The 27,485-nt window shown below is 41.5% G+C and overlaps 1 protein-coding gene across 1 annotated transcript; it reads right to left on the bottom strand.

The window, feature by feature from the left end:
- Positions 1 to 3,452: 3,452 nt before the first annotated feature.
- Positions 3,453 to 27,485, bottom strand: LOC120993570 (zinc finger protein 605-like; the record flags this gene model as incomplete). The annotated part of the gene is made up of 4 exons (XM_040422045.1): positions 27,375 to 27,485; positions 18,808 to 18,948; positions 18,315 to 18,619; positions 3,453 to 4,185 (listed from the first exon to the last, which is right to left on the bottom strand). Coding segments are annotated over exons 1-4 (1,290 nt in total), but the record flags the coding sequence as incomplete, so codon positions are not given.

Raw genomic sequence — 27,485 nt, 5'->3', positions numbered from 1 at the left:
AGGAGGAGACAGGAGGCAAAGAATGTTGCCCTGCGATCCTTGGCGGCGGAAGGACGTGCGCCAAACAGCTCTCCGCCTGGGGCCCAGCCGCCACTACATTTACCCAGTGTGCAGTTAGGGAGATATAGCGTCCCTGGCCGTGCTTACTGGTCCACGTATCTGTGGTTAGGTGGACCTTGCCACAGATGGCGTTGCGCAGTGCACACTTGATTTTATCGGATACTTGGTTGTGCAGGGAAGGCACGGCTCTCTTGGAGAAGTAGTGCCGGCTCGGAACAACATACTGTGGGATAGCAAGCGACATGAGCTGTTTGAAGCTGTCTGTGTCCACCAGCCTAAATGACAGCATTTCATAGGCCAGTAGTTTAGAAATGCTGGCATTCAGGGCCAGGGATCGAGGGTGGCTAAGTGGGAATTTACGCTTTCTCTCAAATGTTTGTGAGATGGAGAGCTGAACGCTGCCGTGTGACATGGTTGAGATGCTTGGTGACGCAGGTGGTGGTGTTGGTGGTACATCCCATGTTTGCTGGGCGGCAAGTGCCAACGTTCCTCCAAAGGCGGAGGAAGAGGCCGAGGCGGCGGCAGCAGCAGAAGAGGCCGAGGCGGCAGCAGCAGAAGAGGTAGCAGGGGGAGCCTGAGTGACTTACTTGTTTTTAAGGTGTTTACTCCACTGCAGTTCATGCTTTGCATGCAGGTGCCTGGTCATGCAGGTTGTGCTAAGGTTCAGAACGTTAATGCCTCGCTTCAGGCTCTGATGGCACAGCGTGCAAACCACTCGGGTCTTGTCGTCAGCACATTGTTTGAAGAAGTGCCATGCCAGGGAACTCCTTGAAGCTGCCTTTGGGGTGCTCGGTCCCAGATGGCGGCGGTCAGTAGCAGGCGGAGTCTCTTGGCGGCGGGTGTTCTGATTTTGCCCACTGCTCCCTCTTTTGCTACGCTGTTGGCTCGGTCTCACCACTGCCTCTTGCTCTGAACTGTGAAAGTCAGTGGCACGACCTTATTCCATGTGGGGTCTAGGACCTCATCGTCCCCTGCATCGTCTTCCACCCAGTCTTGATCCCTGACCTCCTGTTCAGTCTGCACACTGCAGAAAGACGCAGCAGTTGGCAACTGTGTTTCGTCATCATCAGAGACGTGCTGAGGTGGTATTCCCATGTCCTCATCATCAGGAAACATAAGTGGTTGTGCGTTAGTGCATTCTATCTCTTCCATCCCTGGGGAAGGGCTAGGTGGATGCCCTTGGGAAACCCTGGCAGCAGAGTCTTCAAACAGCATAAGAGACTGCTGCATAACTTGAGGCTCAGACAGTTTCCCTGATATGCATGGGGGTGATGTGACAGACTGATGGGCTTGGTTTTCATGCGCCATCTGTGCGCTTTCTGCAGAATACTGGGTGGGAGATAATGTGAACGTGCTGGATGCACTGTCGGCCACCCAATTGACTAATGCCTGTACCTGCTCAGGCCTTACCATCCTTAGAACGGCATTGGGCCCCACCAAATATGGCTGTAAATTCTGGCGGCTACCGGGACCTGAGGTAGTTGGTTCACTAGGACGTGTGGCTGTGGCAGAACGGCCACGTCCTCTCCCAGCAACAGAGGGTCCACTAACACCACCACGACCATGTCCGCGTCTGCGTCCGCGTCCCTTACTAGATGTTTTCCTCATTGTTACCGTTCACCACAATAAGAAAAATATTATTCGGGCCAATGTTTTGAATTCAAATTTAAGCCTTTTTTTACAGACACCTAACACTAAGTCTATCTGGCTATCTATTTAGGTACCGTATTACACTAATACACGCACACCAGTAATGACAGATTTAGCTGAATATAAATGTCAGGCCTATTTATTAGGCGCTGGGTGATAGGTATACGTTTAATGACAGAATTAGACTTGGATATGCACAGTAGCGTGTGTGTTAAGTTTTTGAGAATGACCCTATCAGCACCTTGAATCTAATATACCCTTTTAGGGATAGATTTAAAGTAGGCCTGATACAGCAGAAACCACTAATTTTGAGAATTGCAAATATGGGAATTGTTTTTCAACCCAGAACAACAACTGTGCTTTGACGGTCACAAAAAATAACTTGACCAGCTAAAACAGTACAGATTTGGATGAATATAAATGTGAGGCCTATTTTTTAGGCGCTGGGTGACAGGTATACGTTTAGTCACAGAATTAGACTTGGATTTGCACTGTAGCGTGTGTGTTAAGTTTTTGAGAATTACCCTATCAGCACCTTGAATCTAATATACCCTTTTAGGGATAGATTTAAAGTAGGCCTGATACAGCAGAAACCACTAATTTTGAGAATTGCAAATTTGGGAATTGTTTTTCAACCCAGAACAACAACTGTGCTTTGACGGTCACTAAAAATAACTTGACCAGCTAAAACAGTACAGATTTGGATGAATATAAATGTGAGGCCTATTTTTTAGGCGCTGGGTGACAGGCTCAACTTGCCCCTGATGTAGTATATGGCCAAAAAATAACCACACTATTGATGCTTAAATGCACTTGATGAAAGCTTGACCCTGATGTAGTATATGGCCAAAAAATAACCACACTATTGATGGTTAAATGCACTTGGGTGACACAAGCTCAGCTTGCCCCTGATGTAGTATATGGCCAAAAAATAACCACACTATTGATGGTTAAATGCACTTGATGAAAGCTTGACCCTGATGTAGGATATAGCAAAAAATAACCACACTATTGATGGTTAAATGTACTTGGTGGTAGCTTGTGCTGGCGCACCACAAGCCACAAAATGGCCGCCGATCACCCCAGAAAAAAGTGACTGAAAAACGCTCTGGGCAGCCTAAAAACAGTGAGCAATTGAATATCAGCAGTTCAATGATCAACAGCTGTAGATCGATCACTGAATGAAGTCTTTTGGAGGAGTTAATCTGCCTAATCTCGCCCTAACGTCGCAGCTGCAACCTCTCCCTACGCTTGTATCAGCAGAGTGACGTGCAGCGCTACGTGACCCAAGCTTATATAGAGGCTAGGTCACATGCTGCACTGGCCAATCACAGCCATGCCAATAGTAGGCAAGGCTGTGATGGCCTCTTGCTGCAAGTAGTATGACGCTTGTTGATTGGCTGCTTTGCAGCCTTTCAAAAAGCGCCAAGAAAGCGCCGAACACCGAACCCGAACCCGGACTTTTACGAAAATGTTCGGGTTTGGGTCCGTGTCACGGACACCCCAAAATTCGGTACGAACCCGAACTATACAGTTCGGGTTCGCTCATCCCTAGTTATAATGACTTCTGACTTGTCAGCTCTTTGATATGCCAGAAGAACCAATTTTATGCTACTGCTTCCTCATACTATACATTCACATGGCTACTTCCTCGTGTGAATGTTTAAATGTTGCAAAAGACTTGATTTACAAGTAAAACATTTCCCACATTCTGTACATGTAAAAGGCTTCTCTCCAGTGTGAGTTCTCTCATGTTGAACAAGATTTGATTTCTTACTAAAACACTTTTCACATTCCTGACATGAATATGGCTTTTCTCCTGTGTGAGTTCTCTGATGTCGAACAAGATTTGGTTTCCAACTAAAGCATTTCTTACATTCAACACATGAAAATGGCTTCTCTCCTGTGTGAAATCTCTGATGTTTAACAAGACTTGATTTATCACTAAAAGAATTCTCACATTCAGGACATATATATGGCTTCTCTCCTGTGTGAGTTCTCTGATGTCGAACAAGATGTGATTTCTGATTAAAACACTTATCACATTCTGAGCATGAAAATGGCTTCTCTCCTGTGTGAGTTCTATGATGATCTACAAGATTTGTTTTCAGAGTAAAACTCTTCTCACATTCAGGACAAATAAACGGCCTTTCCCCTGTGTGAGTTCTCTGATGAATAACAAGATCTGATTTTCGACTAAAACTCTTCTTACATTCCGAGCATGAATATAGCCGCTCTCCTGTGTGAATTCTTAGATGATCAAGAAGATATGATTTCTTAATAAAACACTTTTCACATTCAGGACATGAATATGGCTTCTCTCCTGTGTGAGTTCTCAGATGTTGAACAAGACTTGATTTCTCACTAAAACACTTTTCACATTCAGAACATGAATAAGGCTTCTCTCCTGTGTGAGTTCTTTGATGTGCATCAAGGTGTCCTTTTCTGACAAAAGATTTCTCACATTCTGAACATGTAAATGATTTTTCCCCTTGGTAATTTTTCTTAGATTTCTTTTCAAAAGGTTTACTACATTCAGATCTTGTCGACATTTCATCCAGTCTATGTTCAGTTCAATTATTGACAAGTCGTACTTGATTATGTTCTACTTCATAAGAGGAAGAGAAAATATATGTCTAGTAGCCTCTTATTCTGTCCTCACTTGGAGAAAGAAGAACATATAAGATAAAAGGTACTTATATTTTTTCCTACCAATTAATTAATGCTATAAACATATGTAACCTGCTCCCCCACACTTATCACTGCTGACATCCCCCAACAAGGCTACACATTTTATCAGTCATACATATGGATAAGAGCTCCATGCTACACCGGGTCAATACACACCTCTTCTTGATTGGTCTTGTATGGAGATTTTTTTCTCCTTGGATGTCACAATTAAGGGCTTATGTTTCTTTATTTATTTGTTGCACTTTACTTCTTTAGCACTTTGCTTTATTATTAACCCAGCAGACCAGTCAATACCATGATGATCACATAAAGTTTTTTTGGACTGTATAATTTCTTTATGAACTTTACACTTGAGCCCATGTGCTATGTAGCATGATTCAGGAATAGTACCATGATACAGACCTTGATTAGATTTTATCATTCCCTTGTGAGTTTATTTTTGAATGTTTTTTAATGAGATTACTTCTTAAATATAAAACATTACAATATTGTTTTATCTATACTCATGAAATTTTTCTTGAAATATCTCCTGCCAAGAGTCTAAATGCCCCTGTAATATTATATTACCCAGCACTGTATTAATTTGCTTATAGAGAACAGTGTCATCTGCAAATGTTAAAATTCTGCTTAATAAGCTCCCTACAAAATCATTACTTAATATAAAAAAATTAAAAAAAACTTAAACCTGACCTCTATAGCCTCCTATATGTATCTAAGACACAATCAGTCACAATGTGCTGTCAAGGGTATGATGATGTGCTGTGGTGTGGTTTGAATACACATGATGTAGACAATGAAAAAATTCTGGAAAAAACTGACATGTGGACTCCCAATCCCATTAAAGTTTTGAATAATCCTTAACTGGTGCAAACACCGCAATAACCCACTGGGGACTGAAACATGGACCACATCATGACTTAAGGACTGGAATCTCCCTAATTCCATTAATAGAAGCTGATTCCTGTGTGTATTTAGATCAGTACAGAATTTTATACACATTTTATAATTCATATTGTACAAGTCCCAAGGGATCTGATGGAAACTAATTGAAATCTTAAAAATCAGTCAACATATGGACGTCAACTGATCAAATTGACTAGAAAACAAAATCAGCAAAAAATAGCATTCATGTAATATACATAAGTAACAGCCTTTTTTTATGTTTATTTATACTGTATACGCTTCTAGTGATGGACGAACATCCGCCGGGACGGTTCGCGAACGCTATCAAATGTTCGCGATCCGCAAGTTCGCGGCAGGCTCCATTCAATTTAATGGCAGGAGAACCTGAAAAACCTTCAGCTCATATATTTGCAGCCACCAAATACTTAGTAGAAGTGCACAAATAGTTCCACAACATGGACAGTGACATATTAGAGGGGGATCAATGACAAAAATTTCAACAAAAAATATGTGTCTTAATCAGGGAACATTTTTATGCATCTTAACTTAACCCCTTAAGGACTTAGGACGCATCGGTACGGCATGGGTCCCGAGTCCTTAAGGACCCATGACGTACCGGTACGTCATGTGTTGTTCTGATCACTGCCGCCCGGCCGGCTGTGATCGGAACAAGGTGCCTGCTCAAATCATTGAGCAGGCACCTCGGCTAAATGCACGGGGGGGTCCCGTGACCCCCCCATGTCTGCAATCGCAACAAACCGCAGGTCAATTCAGACCTGTGGTTTGTTGCGATTTCTGCAGTTTCTGATCCCCGCGGTCCCTGACCGCGGCGATCAGAAACTTTAGTGTGGCAAAAATATATATTTATCACCCCCCTGCACCTCTGAATGATTTTAGCCCGGTGGGAGGTGCAGGGGGGGTTGCGGGCGGTGTGGGCGGTGCGGGAGGCGGGCGGCAGGCGGGATCGTGATCCCCCGCCCGCCTCCCATTGAATAATCGTTGGTGTACAGTGGGTATACCAGGGTGCCAGCACATTGCTGGCACCCTGGTATAAACGGCTGACATCGGTGATGCGATGTCAGCCGTTTAACCCTTTCCATACCGCGGTCCGTACGGACCGCTGTATGGAAAAAGTTAACAGTAAGAGGGAGCTCCCTCCCTCTCCGATCGGGGGGCTGCTGTGCTGAGAGAGCCCCCAGACAGCCCTCCGCAGCCCCCTGCTCACTCTTCCCCGTCTGCGAAGTTCTAAGCAGACAGGGAAGGTTCCCATGGCAACAGGACGCCTGCTCAGGCGTCCTGCTGTCCATGGTGCTGAACAGATCTGTGCTAAAAGCATAGATCTGTTCAGTGTAAGTAAAATACAGTGCAGTACCCTATTTTAGAGTACTGTACTGTATTATACAGACATCAGACCCACTGGATCTTCAAGAACCAAGTGGGTCTGGGTAAAAAAAAAGTAAAAAAAAGTGAAAAAAAAGTAAAAATCAAAAAACATATTTATCACTGATTAGAAATGAAAAAAATAAAATTCCCTACACATGTTTGGTATCGCCGCGTCCGTAACGACCTGATCTATAAAATGGTCATGTTACTTTACCCGAACGGTGAACGCCATAAAAATAAAAAATAAAAAACAATGATGAAATTGAAATTTTGCCCACCTTACTTCCAAAAAAAGGTAATAAAAGTGATCAAAAAAGTCGCATGTACGTCAAAATTGTAACAATCCAACCATCATCTCATCCCGCAAAAAATGAGACGCTACTTAAGATAATCGCCCAAAAACTGAAAAAACTATGGCTCTTAGACTATGGAAACACTAAAACATCATTTTTTTTGTTTCAAAAATGAAATCATTGTGTAGAACTTACATAAATTTAAAAAAGTATACATATTAGGTATCGCCGCGTCCGTATCGACCGACTCTATAAAAATATCACATGACCTAACCCCTCAGGTGACCACCGTAAAAAAATAAAAATAAAAACGGTGTAAAAAAAGCCATTTTTTGTCATCTTACGTCTCAAAAAGAGTAATAGAAAGCGATCAAAAAGTCATATGCACCCCAAAATAGCTTAAATCAAACCATCATCTCATCCCACAAAAAATGAGACCCTACTTAAGATTATCGCCCAAAAACTGAAAAAAATTATGGCTCTTAGACTATGGAGACACTAAAACTTTTTTTTGTTTTAAAAATGAAATCATTGGGTAAAACTTACATAAATTAAAAGAATTGTATACATATTAGGTATCGCCGCGTCCGTGACAACCTGCTCTATGAAATTACCACATGATCTAACCTGTCAGATGAATGTTATAAATAACAAAAAAAAAAAACTGTGCCAAAAAAGCTATTTCTTGTTACCTTGCCGCACAAAAAGTGTAATATAGAGCAACCAAAAATCATATGTACCCTAAACTAGTACCAACAAAACTGCCACCCTATCCCGTAGTTTCTAAAATGGGGTCACTTTTTGGAGTTTCTACTCTAGGGGTGCATCAGGGGGGCTTCAAATGGGACATGGTGTAAAAAAAACAGTCCAGCAAAACCTGCCTTCCAAAAACCGTATGGCATTCCTTTCCTTCTGCGCCCTGCCGTGTGCCCGTACAGCAGTTTATGACCACATATGGGGTGTTTCTGTAAACTACAGAATCAGGGCCATAAATAATGAGTTTTGTTTGGCTGTTAACCCTTGCTTTGTAACTGGAAAAAAAATATTAAAATGGAAAATCTGCCAAAAAAGTGAAATTTTGAAATTGTATCTCTATTTTCCATTAAATCTTGTGCAACACCTAAAGGGTTAACAAAGTTTCTAAAATCAGTTTTGAATACCTTGAGGGGTGTAGTTTCTTAGATGGGGTCATTTTTATGGAGTTTCTACTCTAGGGGTACATCGAGGGGCTTCAAATGGGACATGGTGTCAAAAAAACAGTCCAGCAAAATCTGTCTTCAAAAAACCAAACGGCGCACCTTTCACTCTACGCCCTGCTGTGTGCACATATGGGGTGTTTCTGTGAACGGCAGAGTCAGGGCAATAAAGATACAGTCTTGTTTGGCTGTTAACCCTTGCTTTGTTAGTGGAAAAAATGGGTTAAAATGGAAAATTAGGCAAAAGAATGAAATTCTCAAATTTCATCCCCATTTGCCAATAACTCTTGTGCAACACCTAAAGGGTTAACAAAGTTTGTAAAATCAGTTTTGAATACCTTGAGGGGTGTAGTTTATAGAATGGGGTCATTTTTGGGCGGTTTCTATTATGTAAGCCTCGCAAAGTGACTTCAGACTTGTAGTGGTCCCTAAAAATTGGGTTTTTGTAAATTTCTGAAAAATTTCAAGATTTGCTTCTAAACTTCTAAGCCTTGTAACATCCCCCAAAAAAAATATATCATTCCCAAAATGCTACAAACATGAAGTAGACATATGGGGAATGTAAAGTCATCACAATTTTTTGGGGTATTACTATGTATTACAGAAGTAGAGAAACTGAAACTTTGAAATTTGATAATTTTTCAAAATTTTTGGTAAATATGGTATTTTTTTATGCAAAAAAAAAAAACTTTTTTGACCCAATTTTAGCAGTGTCATGGAGTACAATATGTGACGAAAAAACAATCTCAGAACGGCCTGGATAAGTCAAAGCGTTTTAAAGTTATCAGCACTTAAAGTGACACTGGTCAGATTTGAAAAAAATGGCCAAGTCCTTAAGGTGAAATAGGGCTGAGTCCTTAAGGGGTTAAAGGGAAATACTCTTAAATATGCCTTGTTGTGCTACCTAAATGCACTATATAGAAAGAATATTATTGGTATATTCCACCCCTGCTTCAATCACTTTTTGGGGGGGGCAACTGGTATATCACACCAGTAGAAATTATTTGTTCCAGTAACGCTTGTCCCTCTATATACCTGCAGTACCGCAGCAGAACCGCACACAACTGCCGCACAATACAAATGCACTATCATATACGAACTTTCTATGTTAAAAAGTATATTATAACATTGTACAAGGAAGGCAATCTATTAGAATATACATGAAGATAAAACGTAACCTTTAATAATGTTACTATTATGGGCTCATTCAGACAGCCATATGCTATCCGCAAAAATGCGGATCCGTTTTTTTGTTCATTAGATGCTGACCTATTCACTTCTATGGGGCCCTTTTTTATACCACGGTTCGGCAAAACAAATAAAACATGTCCTATACTTGTCCGTGAAAATCAGGACATGGCCCCATTGAAGTCTATGGGTCCGCAAAAATACTGAATGCTATCCGTTCTTTTGCTGACTTGCTTAACTGTTTGTAAAAAAACTGATCCACATTTTTGTGGACAGAATACGGCCGTCTGAATGAGCCCTAAAAGATATCCCTCAAAATGAAAATAAATTAAATTATTAAAGTTAAGCAAAAAACATAGATGAGCTAGGCAATAACAAGTGCTCGGCGGCACCAAATCAGAAACCATATGTCCTACCACAATCCAGGGGGTTCCAGTGCACATCAATGAATCGATTGAGCGAAAGCAAAAAACATATATCCCTGGTCTAGATGATGATGTGGTATTGAAGGACAGGGTGGGCAAAGAACTGTCCCTGATATTGCCCAACAGGGGGGTGCTATTCTGGCCCTGATAGCCTAACCACAGAGAACCCGCCCTGATAAGAGCGACCCATTCCGGAACCTTACACTATATAAAAATGGCCCTAGTAAGCCCCTAGCCTCTGACTTCCAGGTGATCACTATATAGATCTATCTATGTGTTTTTCACTCATTATAAAAGTATATTATAAGTATATCGAACCCCTCTGTGTAAAGCAACCTATCCCTACACTGGCAAAAGACTGAATGTAAAATGGCGGCCAGATCAGGTTTATTTATAAGGTAAGGGACATGTCCATGTGCTGAAAGTCTCAAATGGCTGTCCTGTACCACCTGATGGATGTGTCATGGGTCAAATTTCTTCACAGTGTAAAAGAATATGGTGGGCACGAATATCGCCATATGTTCGCATGTTTGGCGAATCGCGAACACGCAAACGACCGCCGGGCGAACCGCAAGGCCATCTCTATACACTTCACCTCCTTTTTATAAAAGTACACATTAGAAGACAGCACCCAAATTGGACATGATCTGAAGAACTCATTTATGGAAGTCTTGAGGGCACAAAATAACATAAAAGGCAATGTTTTGTGCTCCACCATCCTCTACACTATGTACTGTCTACAATATGTGTTATGTGTACAGACCTGAATTATATAACTGTAGATACACAGATATCTCTAGTTAGGGGAGCAGATAACATTATCTACAAAAAAAAAATATCTCTGAGAGTTAATTACAGATTAGTCCTGTCAATAAATCTCTTTCACTAAATTATTGGTACGGTCCAGTGATGGCGGTCAGGATCGGTGGTTGTCCGTGTTCCCTGCACAGTTACAGGTATGTACTATCACATGTATGGACACTGCGTGTACAATTACTTACACACTACTGTGCGGACAATCACCAGTCACTGCTGCCATCGCTGAACCTCCAGGAAAGAGTTATTCCCATTGTAAGAATTTCCTCCCTCTTACTGGGTCTGATTCTAAGACCTCATGCACACAAACGTATTTTCTTTACATGTCAGTTATGTTTTTTTTAATGGACTGTATGTGTAACCATTAAATTCAATGGGTCCGCAAAAAATACAGAAGTTACTCAGTGTGCATTCCATTTCTGTTTTGCAAAAAAATAGAACATGTCCTATTATTGTCTGCATTACGGACATGGATAGGACTGCTCTATTAGGGGCCAGCTTTTCCATTTCGCAAAATACATAATGCACATGGATATCATCCGTATTTTTTGTGGATCTATGTTTTCCAGACCACAAAATACATACGGTCGTGTGCATGAGCCATAAGGTTCCATGTAAGAAATGAAATACAAGAAGTGTAGAAAATGTGTATTCTAAAAGGTGGAAAATCAGTGTTTAATTATGGTGAGAGTTATATGGAGATCTACATGGAGACATACACAAGAGACATTACAGACAGAGACACATTGTCCTTATACACAGCACAGATTACAATATTTTATAATTTCTTCCACTTACAGTCAGTTCAGTGACACTTACCAGACATGGACCCTTCACACACTCAGAACTTGATCTCCATTCAGTGTCTTTTCCTCAGCGATCAGTGATCCAAGTAAATTCCCTTGATGAATACTAGCTTTCTGAGCCATGCTTGGGTCTTTTATACCCCTTTGGTGGCTATAGCTATCTGCTCCTCCTCTTCTCCCAGGAGACGCCCAATTCCACCTTCATAATCATGAAACTTTGTTCATCGGATCTGACTTCCCTCATTACCATATACAATTGAAGAATAATGGTGCCACATCCTTTTCAGCAATTTTGCATTTTCTGGCCTCCTGAGATGGTCCTTCATTTACACATTGTATTTGCAGGGTAAAGACCTATTGTTCGCACTCCTATTTAGCATCTGTAAGAGATTCCTGGGATACTCCGAGACCTTTTCATGTGAGAATCAGTGTAAACAATGAGCATTTTACATCCTGATGAGATACATTCCATCCAAACATACACCCACATGACTCTCCATCTATAATTCACATATATGAAATACTCCATATTATATCCAGTAGAACAGATTATAAAACATTCATTATAAACCCTCTAGGACAACTTTATATCATTATTTATTATTTTCATATATCAGGCCGATACGATTCAGTTATAAATTATGCAAGTTACTGGTCAGATTTAATCAACCACACACATTTCATGTTCAGATACATCAGATTTTTTTTATACATGACAAAATCTCTACAAGGCCCACACTATCTGCTCTGTAATTCACTTGTGGCCATCACAATGATACACGTTTAGCTTATCCTCATTGGGTTCTCAGATAGCTTTGGCTTCATCTTCAGTTCTGAGAAGGTAGACTTTTTATGGTCATCTGCTTGGATTTCTCCTGACTATGCTTATTCCTTCATTAGATGCCACTTACACCATCAAGTCCATTTCACAATCTTTAGTCCATAGAATGTATGAGGCTTCATAACAATTGATCAGCTTAGAGAAGAAAGTCACTTGCTCTTTTGTAAACTATGGATTTATTGAGACTGAATATAGAAGAAGGAAAAACATGAAAATCTAAAATAAAAATCCAAACTGGATGCTGTTTGTTACACTATTACTTCATCAGAGATATTTCTGGTGCTTAGTGAGAAACAATCTGATAAATAAAAAATTAAAGTGGTTATTCGGGTAAATATAAAGATGACCTATCCTTAGCTGTTATAGGGAGCCACCGCACTGACCGGAGCTCTGGTAAGCACAGCTGGCTCCTAGCAGCTTTCAAATAATAATGCCTTACATCTTATAGTGGCTTTGCTTGGTATTGTAGTTCAGCCCCATTCACTTCTATGGAGCTGAGCTGCAATTAGGCCATGTGACCGATTCACGGTGACATGCTTTTTACATTATTTTAGGTTAAATCTATTCCTACTGCAAAGTATATGTGATTTTTGCTTCGCTACTCCACTTTGTGGACTTTGATTTGCCTATCTCTAAATATCATCCTAGTAAATCACTGGAAAACCTTTCATACTTTTCTCTCCACTTGATATTATTAAAAATCTTTTTGTTTATGTTCAGCTTTTTGATAGAACAGAATTAGTCTTATATTGTCGACAGCTTATTGGATATTAACTGAACTAAAGAACATTTTTAGTGAAACAATACTGTAAGTCAATATGACATGCAGATGACAGGCGTCACTCTTAGAATCACTGCACACTTTACTTATTTGGGAAGATATGTGGCCAAAACTGACCAAATAGCTCAAGTGTGAACTCAGCCTTACAGGTCGATGTTACCACCAGGTAAAAAGAACCGTGCAGAAGCCCAAGATCCTACTGTATCGTGAAAGAGCAAACTCCTTTTCCACCGTGGTAAGCTGATTCCACATAGATGTCTACAGAACCTGTTCTATTAATCACTTATACAAGTAGAACCCCCAACAGGGTGGAGAGGGTGTCAGCAGTAAGTTTGTGTTAACTTCACTGATTATTTTGCCCTTCCTCTTATCCGTCAAATCAATAACCCCCAAAAAAGGATCCTGTCTGTGGAGCATCCGCCTTTACTCGGTCAGCATTTGGTCAATAATCCATCAGTACTGCTAAAGCCCAAAAAACAGGAGTGGATCCAAAACAAGAGATGACACGTGAATAGAATATTTGCATGTCTTCTGTGTTTTGTACCCACTCCTGCTTTTGGCTACCAAATCATAAGCCAATTCTGACGAGACCATACAGGCCTTACAGCTACTACACAGACAGGATCCGTTGTGCATCTTATTTTTTCTTCCTTCTGACAGATTTTCTTCCTTGTGACAGAAAAAGGGTCAAATAAATGATGATGTCAACAAGGACAAAAAGGCAAAATAGTGACCCAGTCATGGAGTGGGGAGGGTGGGAGAACAGCTTAAGAATTCCACAGAGTGGCCCAGTGACATAGTGTTGAGTTAGCAGCAGCATGAGGATGCCACAGACTGGCAAGGTGACATAGTGTGGATGTGGCAGCAGCAACATAATGAGGAGGCCACAGAGTGGCCAAGTGATATAGTGTTGATTTAGCAGCAGCATGATGAGACCACAGAGTGGCAAGGTGACATATTGTGAAGGTGGCAGCAGCATGAGGAGGCCACAGAGTGGCAAGGTGAAATAGCATGCAGGTGGCAGCAGCAAGATTAGGAGGCCACAGAGTGGCCTGGTGACATAGTGTTGTTTTAGCAGCAGCATGAGGAGGCCACAGAGTGGCACAATAACAGAGTGTGCAGGTGGCAGCAGCTTGAGGAGACCACAGAGTGGTGCAGAGACAGAGTTGTGAGTTGGCAGAAGCATGCTGAATCCATAGAGTGGCAAGGTGACATAGTGTGGAGGTGGCAGCAGCAACATAATGAGGAGGCCACAGAGTGGCCCAGTGGCAAAGTGTTGAGTTAGCAGCAGTATGAGGAATCCATAGAGTGGCCCAGTGGCAAAGTGTTGAGTTAGCAGCAGTATGAGGAATCCATAGAGTGGCAAGGTGACATAGTGTGGAGGTGGCAGCATCATTAAGAGGCCACAGAGTGGCCCAGTGGCATAGTGTTGAGATAGCAGCAGCATGTGGAGACCACAGAGTGGCAAGGTGACATAGTGTTGATTTAGAAGCAGCACGAGGAGACCACATAGTGGCACAATGGCAGAGGGTGATAGTGGCAGCAGCAGCATAAGGTGACCTGAGTGGTGAGGTGGCAGCAGCATCAGGAGACCACAGAGGGACCCAGTGACAGAGTGGGAGGTGGGTGGCAATAACAGTGCCCGCTGACGATGGTGGGTGTAAGAAGGAGCACTTGGCATCAGATGTTTGCTATCAGGCGTGTGGCAGCATCAGAATATTAGCTGAGGCAGGTAGCCAGAAGAAATCGGTCTCTTTTGTCATTGTTTGGGTGAGGCAGCATGGATGAACTAATCTGATGATTCAGGCATTGGTGGGTCGAAATCCTGGCTGATCCACGTCTGATTCATCTTGACAAAGGTCAGTCTCGCCACATTTTGGGTGGATAGGTGAGTTCTCCTTGGGGTAACTATGGCCCTTTTCCAGGGCAAACTCGGCCAGTTGCGGCCACAAATCCAGTTTGGCTGCCCAGTAGTCCTGTGGATCTTCAATGTGGGGTGGCAGGGTTCTGTCCAAGTATGCCACGACCTGCTGGTTTAGGTTCTGCTCCAGGTCTTGCTGCTGCTTCTAGTGAGTAGTTCCTTCAATAGGCGAGTTTTGAAATCTGCTTATCATCAACTCTAGACTAAAGCTGCTGCTGATGGAGCTGGTACTGCTCCGACCCTCCCACCCCGCCACAGCAGCCATGGCAGTAAAACGAGAGCGCAGAGGTCCCCCAGTCAGACATACGAAAGGATGGATGATGGCGCAGATAGGCGCCGGCCATTTGACTAGACGTTTTACATAACCCCTATTCCAGTTATCAGCTGCAACTTGAGTCTAGAGTCACTGATGAGCAGCTTTCTTCATCTGCATAGTGAGCAAACTGCTCAAATGGCCTTACCTACTGGCACTGAGAAGAGGTATCCCGAAAGGACAATACCTCAGGGCTAGGAGAAATTGTTCCGAACTTGGTGAATTTAAGGCAGCTGAATCTGATCTGAGGTCTCGGTTTGTGAACCGTGGGTATCCACAGCACACATTGAAAAGGGCAATTCATCATTCTATGAGTGCTAACCTTAGTCAACTTCTTGTCCCCAAAATTAGGACTAAAGCTGACTCTACCCCTAGAATTATAGCTACTTATGACAAAGCTCACCAACATATGCGTCATATTCTGCAGCGCCATTTGTCAGTTTTACAGTCCGATCCAGAAATCGGCAATTGATACCAGACCGTCCCTCCATCACCTATCGTCGTAGTTCCAACTTTCGCGATGGTTTAGTACACAGTTTAAACACACGCCCTATGCATTAACATGGCTCAAACAAGAAACTTTCCTTGTGGCTCCTGTATAATATGTGGTAATATCATGAAATGAGCCTTTTTTACGAGCCATAATACAAGAGACAGGTATAGCATTTGTTCCTTTATCAGGTGTACAGTATGTAGGAAAAACTAAACGTGAGTTGAGTAGGAGAATTGGTGCACATCTCTCGGACGTCCGTGGCATGTCATGTTTGTGTTGTTCATGATGGCAATTCTGATGTATTGAGAGTGCAGGGGGATTGAACAGATCAGTGTTTCCATCCAAGGTGGTGATGTTGATATACCTTTGCTCCGCAAGGAAGTGATGTGGACCTTTAAACTGCAGACTGTCCACCCGAAAGGATTAAATGAGGCTATCTTATATGCTTGTTTCATATAAGTAACGGTATTTAATGTATGCCAAATATGTGATGTGTGGTCGCATGATTACTCATCATGCCAGTACACTGTTCTATCTGTCACCTTTTACATAGCCCCCTATTCAAGCAGCACTACCATCTTGTACTGGTTTAGGGGGATTTATACAATTTAAGGAACACCACTTTGGGAGGATGCTTATATGCCATTCATTTGCATTAGGTGTGTATACACGTTCCAACACACAATGCAATTGTCCCTGTGTATATTTGTGCTAAATATACAGGGGATCTGTTTTCCTCAATGGATCAATGTAGACATCTTCCTGTCATTATAGCTTCAAAGATGATCCCCTCCGGCGGGTCCCTAGTGTTGTACCACATCGGTGCCAGGCTGATGATTCTCGCCACAGATTGGATTCCCCCTTACATGGTGCATGCGCTAACTCCCGGGAGTGCTACAGCTCATCTGTGCGCTCGCCAAGTCAGACGGTGTGATCATAGACACGCCTCCAATTCTGATTGGTGTTTGCATAGGCGCACACCCCCGGGAGGTGGGGCCTCTGTGATATATACTCGACGTGTTTTCAGCCACGTATGGCCATCACAGCGCTGGAGCCTGTGCACGCAACATTGCAGAGTATTTTCTCCTTACAGGTTATAATAATAAGCTCCTGGCGACACGTGGCACATCCATGTCACATAGAAACACGCTAAGCCGTTATCAATTATTGTAGGACACAGTTTTTTAGACAGGGTGTGAGTGTGAATGGGCAGCTTACCTTTGCAAGGGATATTACTGGCAACGAGTGTATATGTGGTTTAAAGCAGAAGCCCCACAGTGCTAAAATTAAGGACTGTGCCCTCATCCCTGACCTTGCATACAAGAAGCACTATATTGCTAGCAAGATATAGGGTTTTCTCCAGACTTCATCAGGTGTAGTTGGTTATACGCTATCCCTGTCTACACCAGATAAGTCTGGTTGCCTGATATTTACAGAAAGTGATACACAGAATTTTCCTCTTTTTTAAACAATTTGTAATAAAACTTTATTATTTTCTTTTAATACGTTCTTCAGGCTGTGTGATGATATAACTTTATTGGACGTACACCACCATATCTATTGAAATAGTTGGATGAGTGCACGCTTCGGTGTTCAATTGCTCACAGAATGACTGACGAGAAGTAGGAGGGCGAGGAGCAGGAGCATCAGAACCGGTAGATGATGGGAAGGACAGACGGCTCCCTTCGGCTGAGGTGGTGGAGCCTTCACTGCCTGAAATTGAGTGCGTGCCACAGGGTGATGCAGATAAAGGGGAGCTATACAAATGTGATATCTTTGTAATAATGCTGACCAGTAGAATAAGGAGAACAGTTCAGTTTTACCATATAGGCAAACTTATGGCATTTTTTTTTTTTCAGTTTCCCACTTTGGAGGCAATAATAAATGGTGCCATTAGAAAGTAGAACTTGTCCTGAAAAAAATCAAGGACCCATACTGCTTTGTGATTTAAGAATAAACATGGTATGGCTTCAGAAAAGCAGGAAGGAAAAAACTAGAATGGAACATCACCCAGTCCTAAAAGGGTTAAACTTGTATAATAATATATTACATTGTATTGTACAAACCCAACTGGTTTTGGTACAAATGAATGAGTTAAAGGGTGTTTCCCACAATGCTCTTTTGAAATTCAATCTTGTAGTTTATATTTCTCCCTGGGAACATTACAAGAAAGAACACATCATGAGCGCTCCACAGCTGCCAAATGTCATACCATATAAACGTTATAATGATTTCTGACTTGTCAGCTCTTTGATATGCCAGAAGAACCAATTTTATGCTACTGCTTCCTCATACTATACATTCACGTGGCTACTTCCTTGTGTGAATGTTTAAATGTTGCAAAAGACTTGATTTATAAGTAAAACATTTCCCACATTCTGTACATGTAAGCGGCTTCTCTCCTGTGTGAGTTCTCTCATGTTGAACAAGATTTGATTTCTTACTAAAACACTTTTCACATTCCTGACATAATTATGGCTTTTCTCCTGTGTGAGTTCTCTGATGTCGAACAAGATTTGGTTTCCAACTAAAGCATTTCTTACATTCAACCCATGAAAATGGCTTCTCTCCTGTGTGAGTTCTCTGATGTTTAACAAGACTTGATTTATCACTAAAAGACTTCTCACATTCAGGACATATATATGGCTTCTCTCCTGTGTGAATTCTCTCATGTCGAACAAGATGTGATTTCTGATTAAAACACTTATCACATTCTGAGCATGAAAATGGCTTCTCTCCTGTGTGAGTTCTCTGATGAATAACAAGATCTGATTTCCGACTAAAACTCTTCTTACATTCCGAGCATGAATATAGCTGCTCTCCTGTGTGAATTCTTTGATGATCAAGAAGATATGATTTCTTAATAAAACACTTTTAACATTCAGGACATGAATATGGCTTCTCTCCTGTGTGAGTTCTCAGATGTTGAACAAGAATTGATTTCACACTAAAACACTTCTCACATTCAGAACATGAATAAGGCTTCTCTCCTGTGTGAGTTCTTTGATGTGCATTAAGGTGTCCTTTTTTGACAAAAGATTTCTCACATTCTGAACATGTAAATGATCTTTCCCCTTGGTAAATTTTCTTAGATTTATTTTCAAAAGGTTTACTACATTCAGATCTTGTCGACATTTCATCCAGTCTATGTTCAGTTCAAATATTGACAAGTCGTACTTGATTATGTTCTACTTCATAAGAGGAAGAGAAAATATATGTCTAGTAGCCTCTTATTCTGTCCTCACCTGGAGAAAGAAGAACATATAAGATAAAAGGTACTTATATTTTTTCCTACCAATTAATTAATGCTATAAACATATGTAACCTGCTCCCCCACACTTATCACTGCTGACATCCCCCGACGAGGCTACACATTTTATCAGTCATACATATGGATAAGAGCTCCATGCTACACCGGGTCAATACACACCTCTTCTTGAATGGTCTTGTATGGAGATTTTTTTTCTCCTTGGATGTCACAATTAAGGGCTTATGTTTCTTTATTTATTTGTTGCACTTTACTTCTTTAGCACTTTGCTTTATTATTAACCCTGCAGACCAGTCAATACCATTATGATCACATAAAGTTTTTTTGGGCTGTATAATTTCTTTATGAACTTTACACTTGAGCCCATGTGTTATGTAGCATGATTCAGGAATAGTACCATGATACAGACCTTGATTAGATTTTATCATTCCCCTGTGAGATTATTTTTGAATGCTTTCTAATGAGATTACTCTTTAAATATAAAACATTACAATATTGTTTAATCTATACTCATGAAATTTTTCTTGAAATATCTCCTGCCAAGAGTCTAAATGCCCCTGTAATATTATATTTCCCACCACTGTATTAATTCGCTTATAGAGAACAGTGTCATCTGCAAATGTTAAAAATTCTGCTTTATAAGCTCCCTACAAAATCATTACTTAATATAAAAAAATAAAATAAAACTTAAACCTGACCTCTATAGCCTCCTATATGTATCTAAGACACAATCAGTCACAATGAGCTTTCAAGGGTATGATGATGTGCTGTGGTGTGGTTTGAATACACATGATGTAGACAATGCAAAAATTCAGGAAAAAACTGACATGTGGACTCCCAATCTCATTAAAGTTTTGAATAATCCCCAACTGGTGCAAACACCCCAATAACCCACTGGGGACTGAAACATGGACCACATCATGACTTAAGGACTGGAATCTCCCTAATTCCATTAATAGAAGCTGATTCCTGTGTGTAATTAGATCAGTACAGAATTGTATACACATTTTATATCATATTGTACAAGTCCCAAGGGATCTGATGGAAACTAATTGAAATCTTTAAAATCAGTCAACATATGGACGTCTACTGATCCAATTCACTAGAAAACAAAATCAGCAAAAATAGCAGCCATGTAATATACATGAGTAACAGCCTTTTTTTATGTTTATTTATACTGTATACGCTTCTAGTGATGGACGAACATCCGCCGGGACGGTTTGCGAACGCTATCAAATGTTCGCGAACCGCAAGTTTGCGGCGGGCCCCATTCACTTTAATGGCAGGCGAACCTGAAAAACATTCAGCTCATATATTTGCAGCCACCAAATACTTAGTAGAAGTGCACAAATAGTCCCACAACATGGACAGTGACCTACCAGAGGGGGATCAATGCCAAGAATTTCAACAAAAAATATGTGTCTTAATCATTGGACATTTTTATGCATCTTAAAGGGAAATTCTCTTAAATATGCCTTGTTAAGCTACCTAAATGCAATATATAGAAAGAATATTATTGGTATATTCCACCCCTGCTTCAATCACTTTTTTGGGGGGGCAACTGGTATATCACACCAGTAGAAATTATTTGTTCCAGTAACTCTTGTCCCTCTATATACCTGCAGTACCGCACACAACTGCCGCACAATACAAATGCACTATCATATACAAACTTTCTATGTTAGAAAGTATATTATAACATTGTACAAGGAAGGCAATCCATTAGAATATACATAAAGATAAAACGTAACCTTTAATAATGTTACTATTAAGGGCTCATTCAGACGGCCATATGCTTTCTGCAATAATGCGGATTCGTTTTTTTGCTCATTAGATGCTGACCCATTCACTTCTATGGGTCCCTTTTCTATTCCACGGTTCCGCAAAACAAATGAAACGTGTCCTATACTTGTCCGTGAAAATCAGGACATGGCCCCATTGAAGTCTATGGGTCCGCAAAAATACTGAATGCTATCCGTTCTTTTGCTGACTTGCTGAACTGTCTGTAAAAAAAATGGATCCGCATTTTTGTGGACAGAATACGGCCGTCTGAATGAGCCCTAAAAGATATCCCTCAAAATGAAAATAAATTAAATTCTTAGCAAAAAGCATAGATGTGGTAGGCAATAACAAGTGTCGGCACTAACTCAGGTGCCCGGCGGCACCAAATCAGAAACCATATGTCCTACCACAATCCGGGGGGTTCCAGTGCACATCGATGAATCGATTGAGGGAAAGCAAAAAACATCTATCCCTGGGCTAGATGATGATGTGGTATTGAAGGACAGGGTGGGCAAAGAACTGTCCCTGATATTGCCCAACAGGGGGTGCTATTCTGGCCCTGATAGCCTAACCACAGACCACCCGCCCTGATAAGAGCGACCCGTTCGGAACCTTAACCTATATAAAAATGGCCCTAGTAAGCCCCTAGCCCCTGACTTCCAGGTGATCACTATATAGATCTATCTATGTGTTTTTCACTCATTATAAAAGTATATTATAAGTATATCGAACCCCTCTGTGTAAAGGACTTTTGTGGCCCTATTATCTAGCATTTGGTGTCCCTAACAGCCTGTCCCTGCTCCACACAGCAACCTATCCCTACACTGGCAAAAGACTGAATGTAAAATGGCGGCCAGATTGGGTTTATTTATAAGGTAGGTGGTATCTCCATGTGCTGAAACGTCTCAAATGGCTGTCCTGTACAACCTGATGGATGTGTCATGGGTCAAATTTACTCACAATGTAAAAGAATATGGTGGGCGCGAATATCACCATATGTTCGCATGTTTGGCGAATCGCGAACACGCAAACGACCGTCGGGCGAACCGCAAGGCCATCTCTATACACTTTACCTCCTTTTTATAAAAGTACACATTAGAAGACCGCACCCAAATTGGACATGATCTGAAGAAATCATTTATGGTAGTCTTGAGGGCACAAAATAACATAAAAAGTAACGTTTTGTGCTCCACCATCCTCTACACTATGTACTGTCTACAATATGTGTTATGTGTACAGACCTGTATTATATAACTGTGGATACACAGATATCTCTAGTTAGGGGAGCAGAAAACATTATCTACAGAAAAAAATGATCTCTGAGAGTTAATTACAGATTAGTCCTGTCAATAAATCTCTTTCACAAAATTATTGTTACGGTCCAGTGATGGCGGTCAGGATCGGTGGTTGTCCGTGTTCCCTGCACAGTTACAGGTATGTACTATCACATGTATGGACACTGCGTGTACAATTACTTACACACTACTGTGCGGACAATCACCAGTCACTGCTGCCATCACTGAACCTCCAGGAAAGAGTTATTCCCATTGTAAGATTCCCATTGTTCCTCCCTCTTACTGGGTCTGATTCTAAGACCTCATGCACACAAACGTATTTTCTTTACATGTCAGTTATGTTTTTTTTTATGGACTGTATGTGTAACCATTAAATTCAATGGGTCCGCAAAAAATACAGAAGTTACTCGATGTGCATTCCATTTCTGTTTCACAAAAAAAATAGAACATGTCCTATTATTGTCTGCATTACAGACATGGATAGGACTGCTCTATCAGGGGCCAGCTTTTCCATTTCGCAAAATACATAATGCACATGGATATCATCCGTATTTTTTGTGGATCTATGTTTTCCAGACCACAAAATACATACGGTCGTGTGCATGAGCCATAAGGTTCCATGTAAGAAATGAAATACAAGAAGTGTAGAAAATGTGTATTCTAAAAGGTGGAAAATCAGTGTTTAGTTATGGTGAGAGTTATATGGAGATCTACATGGAGACATACACAAGAGACATTACAGACAGAGACACATTGTCCTTATACACAGCACAGATTACAATATTTTATAATTCCTTCCACTTACAGTCAGTTCAGTGACACTCACCAGACATGGACCCTTCACACACTCAGGACTTGATCTCCATTCAGTGTCTTTCACTCAAGTAAAATTCCCTTGATGAATTCTAGCTCTCTGAGCCATGCTTGGGTCTTTTATACTACTTTGGTGGCTATAGCTATCTGCTCCTCCTCTTCTCCCAGGAGACGCCCAGTCCCACCTTCATAATCATGAAACTTTGTTCATCGGATCTAACTTCCCTCATTACCATACACAATGGAAGAATAATGGTGCCACATCCTTTTCAGCAATTTTGCATTTTCTGGCCTCCTGAGATGGTCCTTCATTTACACATTGTATTTGGAATGTAGAGACCTATTGTTCACACTCCTATTTAGCATCTGTAAGAGATTCCTGGGATACTCCGAGACCTTTTCATGTGAGAATCAGTGTAAACAATGATTATTTTACATCTTGATGAGATACATTCCATCCAAACATACAACCACATGATTCTCCATCTATAATTCCCATATATGAAATACTCCATATTATATCCAGTAGAACAGATTATAAAACATTCATTATAAACCCTCTAGGACAACTTTATATCATTATTTATTATTTTCAGATATCAGGCCGATACGATTCAGTTATAAATTATGCAAGTTACTGTTTAGATTTAATCAACCACACATATTTCATGTTCAGATACATCAGATTTTTTTTATATATGACAAAATATCTACAAGGCCCACACTATCTGCTCTGTAATTCACTTGTGGCCATCACAATGATACACGTTTAGCTTATCCTTATTGGGTTCTCAGATAGCTGTGGCTTCATCTTCAGTTCTGAGAAGGTAGACTTTTTATGGTCATCTGTTGGATTTCTCCTAACTATGGTTATTCCTTCATTAGATGCCACTTACACCATCAAGTCCATTTCACAATCTTTAGTCCATAGAATGTATGAGGCTTCATAACAATTGATCAGCTTAGAGAAGAAAGTCACTTGCTCTTTTGTAAACTATGGATTTATTGAGACTGAATATAGAAGAAGGAAAAACATGAAAAACTAAAATAGAAATCCAAACGGGATGCTGTTTGTTACACTATTACTTCTTCAGAGATATTTCTAGGGCTTAGTAAGAAACAATCTGATAAATTAAAAGTTAAAGGGGTTGTTTAGTTAAATATAAAGATGACCTATCCTTAGCTGTTATAGGGAGCCACCGCACTGACCGGAGCTCTGGTAAGCACAGCTGGCTCCTAGCAGCTTTCGAATAATAGTGCCTTACATTTTATAGTGGCTTTGCTTGGTATTGTAGTTCAGCCCCATTCACTTCTATGGTGCTGAGCTGCAATTTGGCCATGTGACCGATTCAAGGTGACATGGCTTTTTACAATATTTTAGGTTTAATCGATTCCTACCGCAAAGCATATGGGATTTCTGCTTCGCTACTCCACTTTGTGGACTTTGATTTGCCTATCACTAAATATCATCCTATTTAATCACTGGAAAACCTTTCATACTTTTCTCTCCACTTGATGTTATTAAAAATCTTTATGTTTATGTTCAGCTTTTTGATAGAACAGAATTAGTCTTATATTGACAACAGCTTATAGGATATTAACTGAAATAAAGAACATTTTTCAAAAAATTTGAGAGTAATGGTTGATGGTTATATATATTAGTATAGCTGAACCTTAATTTTGTTCTATTTGTATCCTTTATGAACTTTATCATCTATTCCACTGTTACACAGCATCTTGGCCCTAGAATACATTTTGAAGATAATTTGTAGAAATGAGCGAATCTCTTGAAAAATTCGATTCGGCCGATTCGCCAAATTTACTGAAAAGATTGAATACGATCCAAATGTATTTGCGGCGAATCACGTTAAAAAACAGCTATTTCCGGGCTGCAGACAACCTGTATAGTGGCGTGAAACACTGTGCCTTGCAGTAACACGCATATGTAGTCTGTTGTGGTAGTGAAACAATACTGTAAGTCAGTATGACATGCAGATGACAGGCGTCGTTCTTAGAATCACTGCACACTTTACTTATTTGGGAAGATATGTGGCCAAAACTGACCAAATTGCTCAAGTGTGAACTCAGCCTTACAGGTTGATGTTACCACCAGGTAAAAAGAACCGTGCAGAAGCCCAAGATCCTACTGTATCGTGAAAGAGCACACTTCTTTTCCACCGTGGTAAGCTGATTCCACATAGATGTCTATAGAACCTGTTCTATTAATCACTTATACAAGTAGAACCCCCAACAGGGTGGAGAGGGTGTCAGCAGTAAGTTTGTGTTGACTTCACTGATTATTTTGCCCTTCCTCTGATCGGTCAAATCAATAACCCCCAAAAAACGGATCCTGTCAGTGGAGCATCCACCTTTACTCGGTCAGCATTTGGTCAATAATCCATCAATACTGCTAAAGCCAAAAAAACAGGAGTGGATCCAAAACAAGAGATGACACGTGAATAGAATATTTGCATGTCTTCTGTGTTTTGTACCCACTCCTGCTTTTGGCTACCAAATCATAAGCCAATTCTGATGAGACCATACAGGCCTTACAGCTACTACACAGACTGGATCCATTGTGCGTCTTATTTTTTCTTTCTTCTGACAGATTTTCTTCCTACTGACTGAAGAAGGGTCAAATAAATGAAGATGTCAACCAGGACAAAAAGGCAAAATAGTAACCCAGTCATGGAGTGGGGAGGGTGGGAGAACAGCTTAAGAATTCCACAGAGTGACCCAGTGACATAGTGTTGAGTTAGCAACAGCATGAGGATGCCACAGACTGGCAAGGTGACAAAGTGTGGATGTGGCAGCAGCAACATAATGAGGAGGCCACAGAGTGGCCAAGTGATATAGTGTTGATTTAGCAGCAGCATGATGAGACCACAGAGTGGCAAGGTGACATATTGTGAAGGTGGCAGCAGCATGAGGAGGTCACAGAGTGGCAAGGTGAAATAGCATGCAGGTGGCAGCAGCAAGATTAGGAGGCCACAGAGTGGCCTGGTGACATAGTGTTGTTTTAGCAGCAGCATGAGGAGGCCACAGAGTGGCACAATAACAGAGTGTGCAGGTGGCAGCAGCATGAGGAGACCACAGAGTGGTGTAGAGACAGAGTTGTGAGTTGGCAGAAGCATGCTGAATCTATAGAGTGGCAAGGTGACATAGTGTGGAGGTGGCAGCAGCAACATAATGAGGAGGCCACAGAGTGGCCCAGTGGCAAAGTGTTGAGTTAGCAGCAGTATGAGGAATCCATAGAGTGGCAAGGTGACATAGTGTGGAGGTGGCAGCATCATTAAGAGGCCACAGAGTGGCCCAGTGGCATAGTGTTGAGTTAGCAGCAGCATCAGCAGACCACAGAGTGGCAAGGTGACATAGGGTTGATTTAGAAGCAGCACGAGGAGACCACATAGTGGCACAATGACAGAGGGTGATAGTGGCAGCAGCAGCATAAGGTGACCTGAGTGGTGAGGTGGCAGCAGCATCAGGAGACCACAGAGGGACCCAGTGACAGAGTGGGGAGGTGGGTGGCAATAACAGTGCCCGCTGACGATGGTGGGTGTAAGAAGGAGCACTTGGCATCAGATGTTTGCCATCAGGCGAGTGGCAGCATCAGAATATTAGCTGAGGCAGGTAGCCAGAAAAAATCGGTCTCTTTTGTCATTGTTTGGGTGAGGCAGCATGGATGAACTAATCTGATGATTCAGGCATTGGTGGGTCGAAATCCTGGCTGATCCACGTCTGATTCATCTTGACAAAGGTCAGTCTCGCCACATTTTGGGTGAATAGGTGAGTTCTCCTTGGGGTAACTATGGCCCTTTTCCAGGGCAAACTCGGCTAGTTGCGGCCACAAATCCAGTTTGGCTGCCCAGTAGTCCTGTGGATCTTCAATGTGGGGTGGCAGGGTTCTGTCCAAGTATGCCACGACCTGCTGGTTTAGGTTCTGCTCCAGGTCTAGCTGCTGCTTCTAGTGAGTAGTTCCTTCAATAGGCGAGTTTTGAAAGCTGCTTATCATCAACTCTAGACTAAAGCTGCTGCTGATGGAGCTGGTACTGCTCCTACCCTCCCACCCCGCCACAGCAGCCATGGCAGTAAAGCGAGAGCGCAGAGGTCCCCCCAGTCAGACATACGAAAGGATGGATGATGGCGCAGATAGTCGCCGGCCATTTGACTAGACGTTTTACATAACCCCTATTCCAGTTATCAGCAGCAACTTGAGTCTAGAGTCACTGATGAGCAGCTTTCTTCATCTGCATAGTGAGCAAACTACTCAAATTTCCTTACCTACTGGCACTGAGAAGAGGTATCCCGAAAGGACAATACCTCAGGGCTAGGAGAAATTGTTCCGAACTTGGTGAATTTAAGGTAGCTTAGTTCTGATCTGAGGTCTCGGTTTGTGAACCGTGGGTATCCACAGCACACATTGAAAAGGGCAATTCATCATTCTATGAGTGCTAACCTTAGTCAACTTCTTGTCCCCAAAATTAGGACTAAAGCTGACTCTACCCCTAGAATTATAGCTACTTATGACAAAGCTCACCAACATATGCGTCATATTCTGCAGCGCCAT

Source organism: Bufo bufo, chromosome 3 (assembly GCF_905171765.1).
Source record: "Bufo bufo chromosome 3, aBufBuf1.1, whole genome shotgun sequence".
NCBI lineage: Eukaryota > Metazoa > Chordata > Amphibia > Anura > Bufonidae > Bufo > Bufo bufo.
Note: the sequence above shows the minus strand (reverse complement) of the source record. Positions and strands in the feature narration are given on the sequence as shown.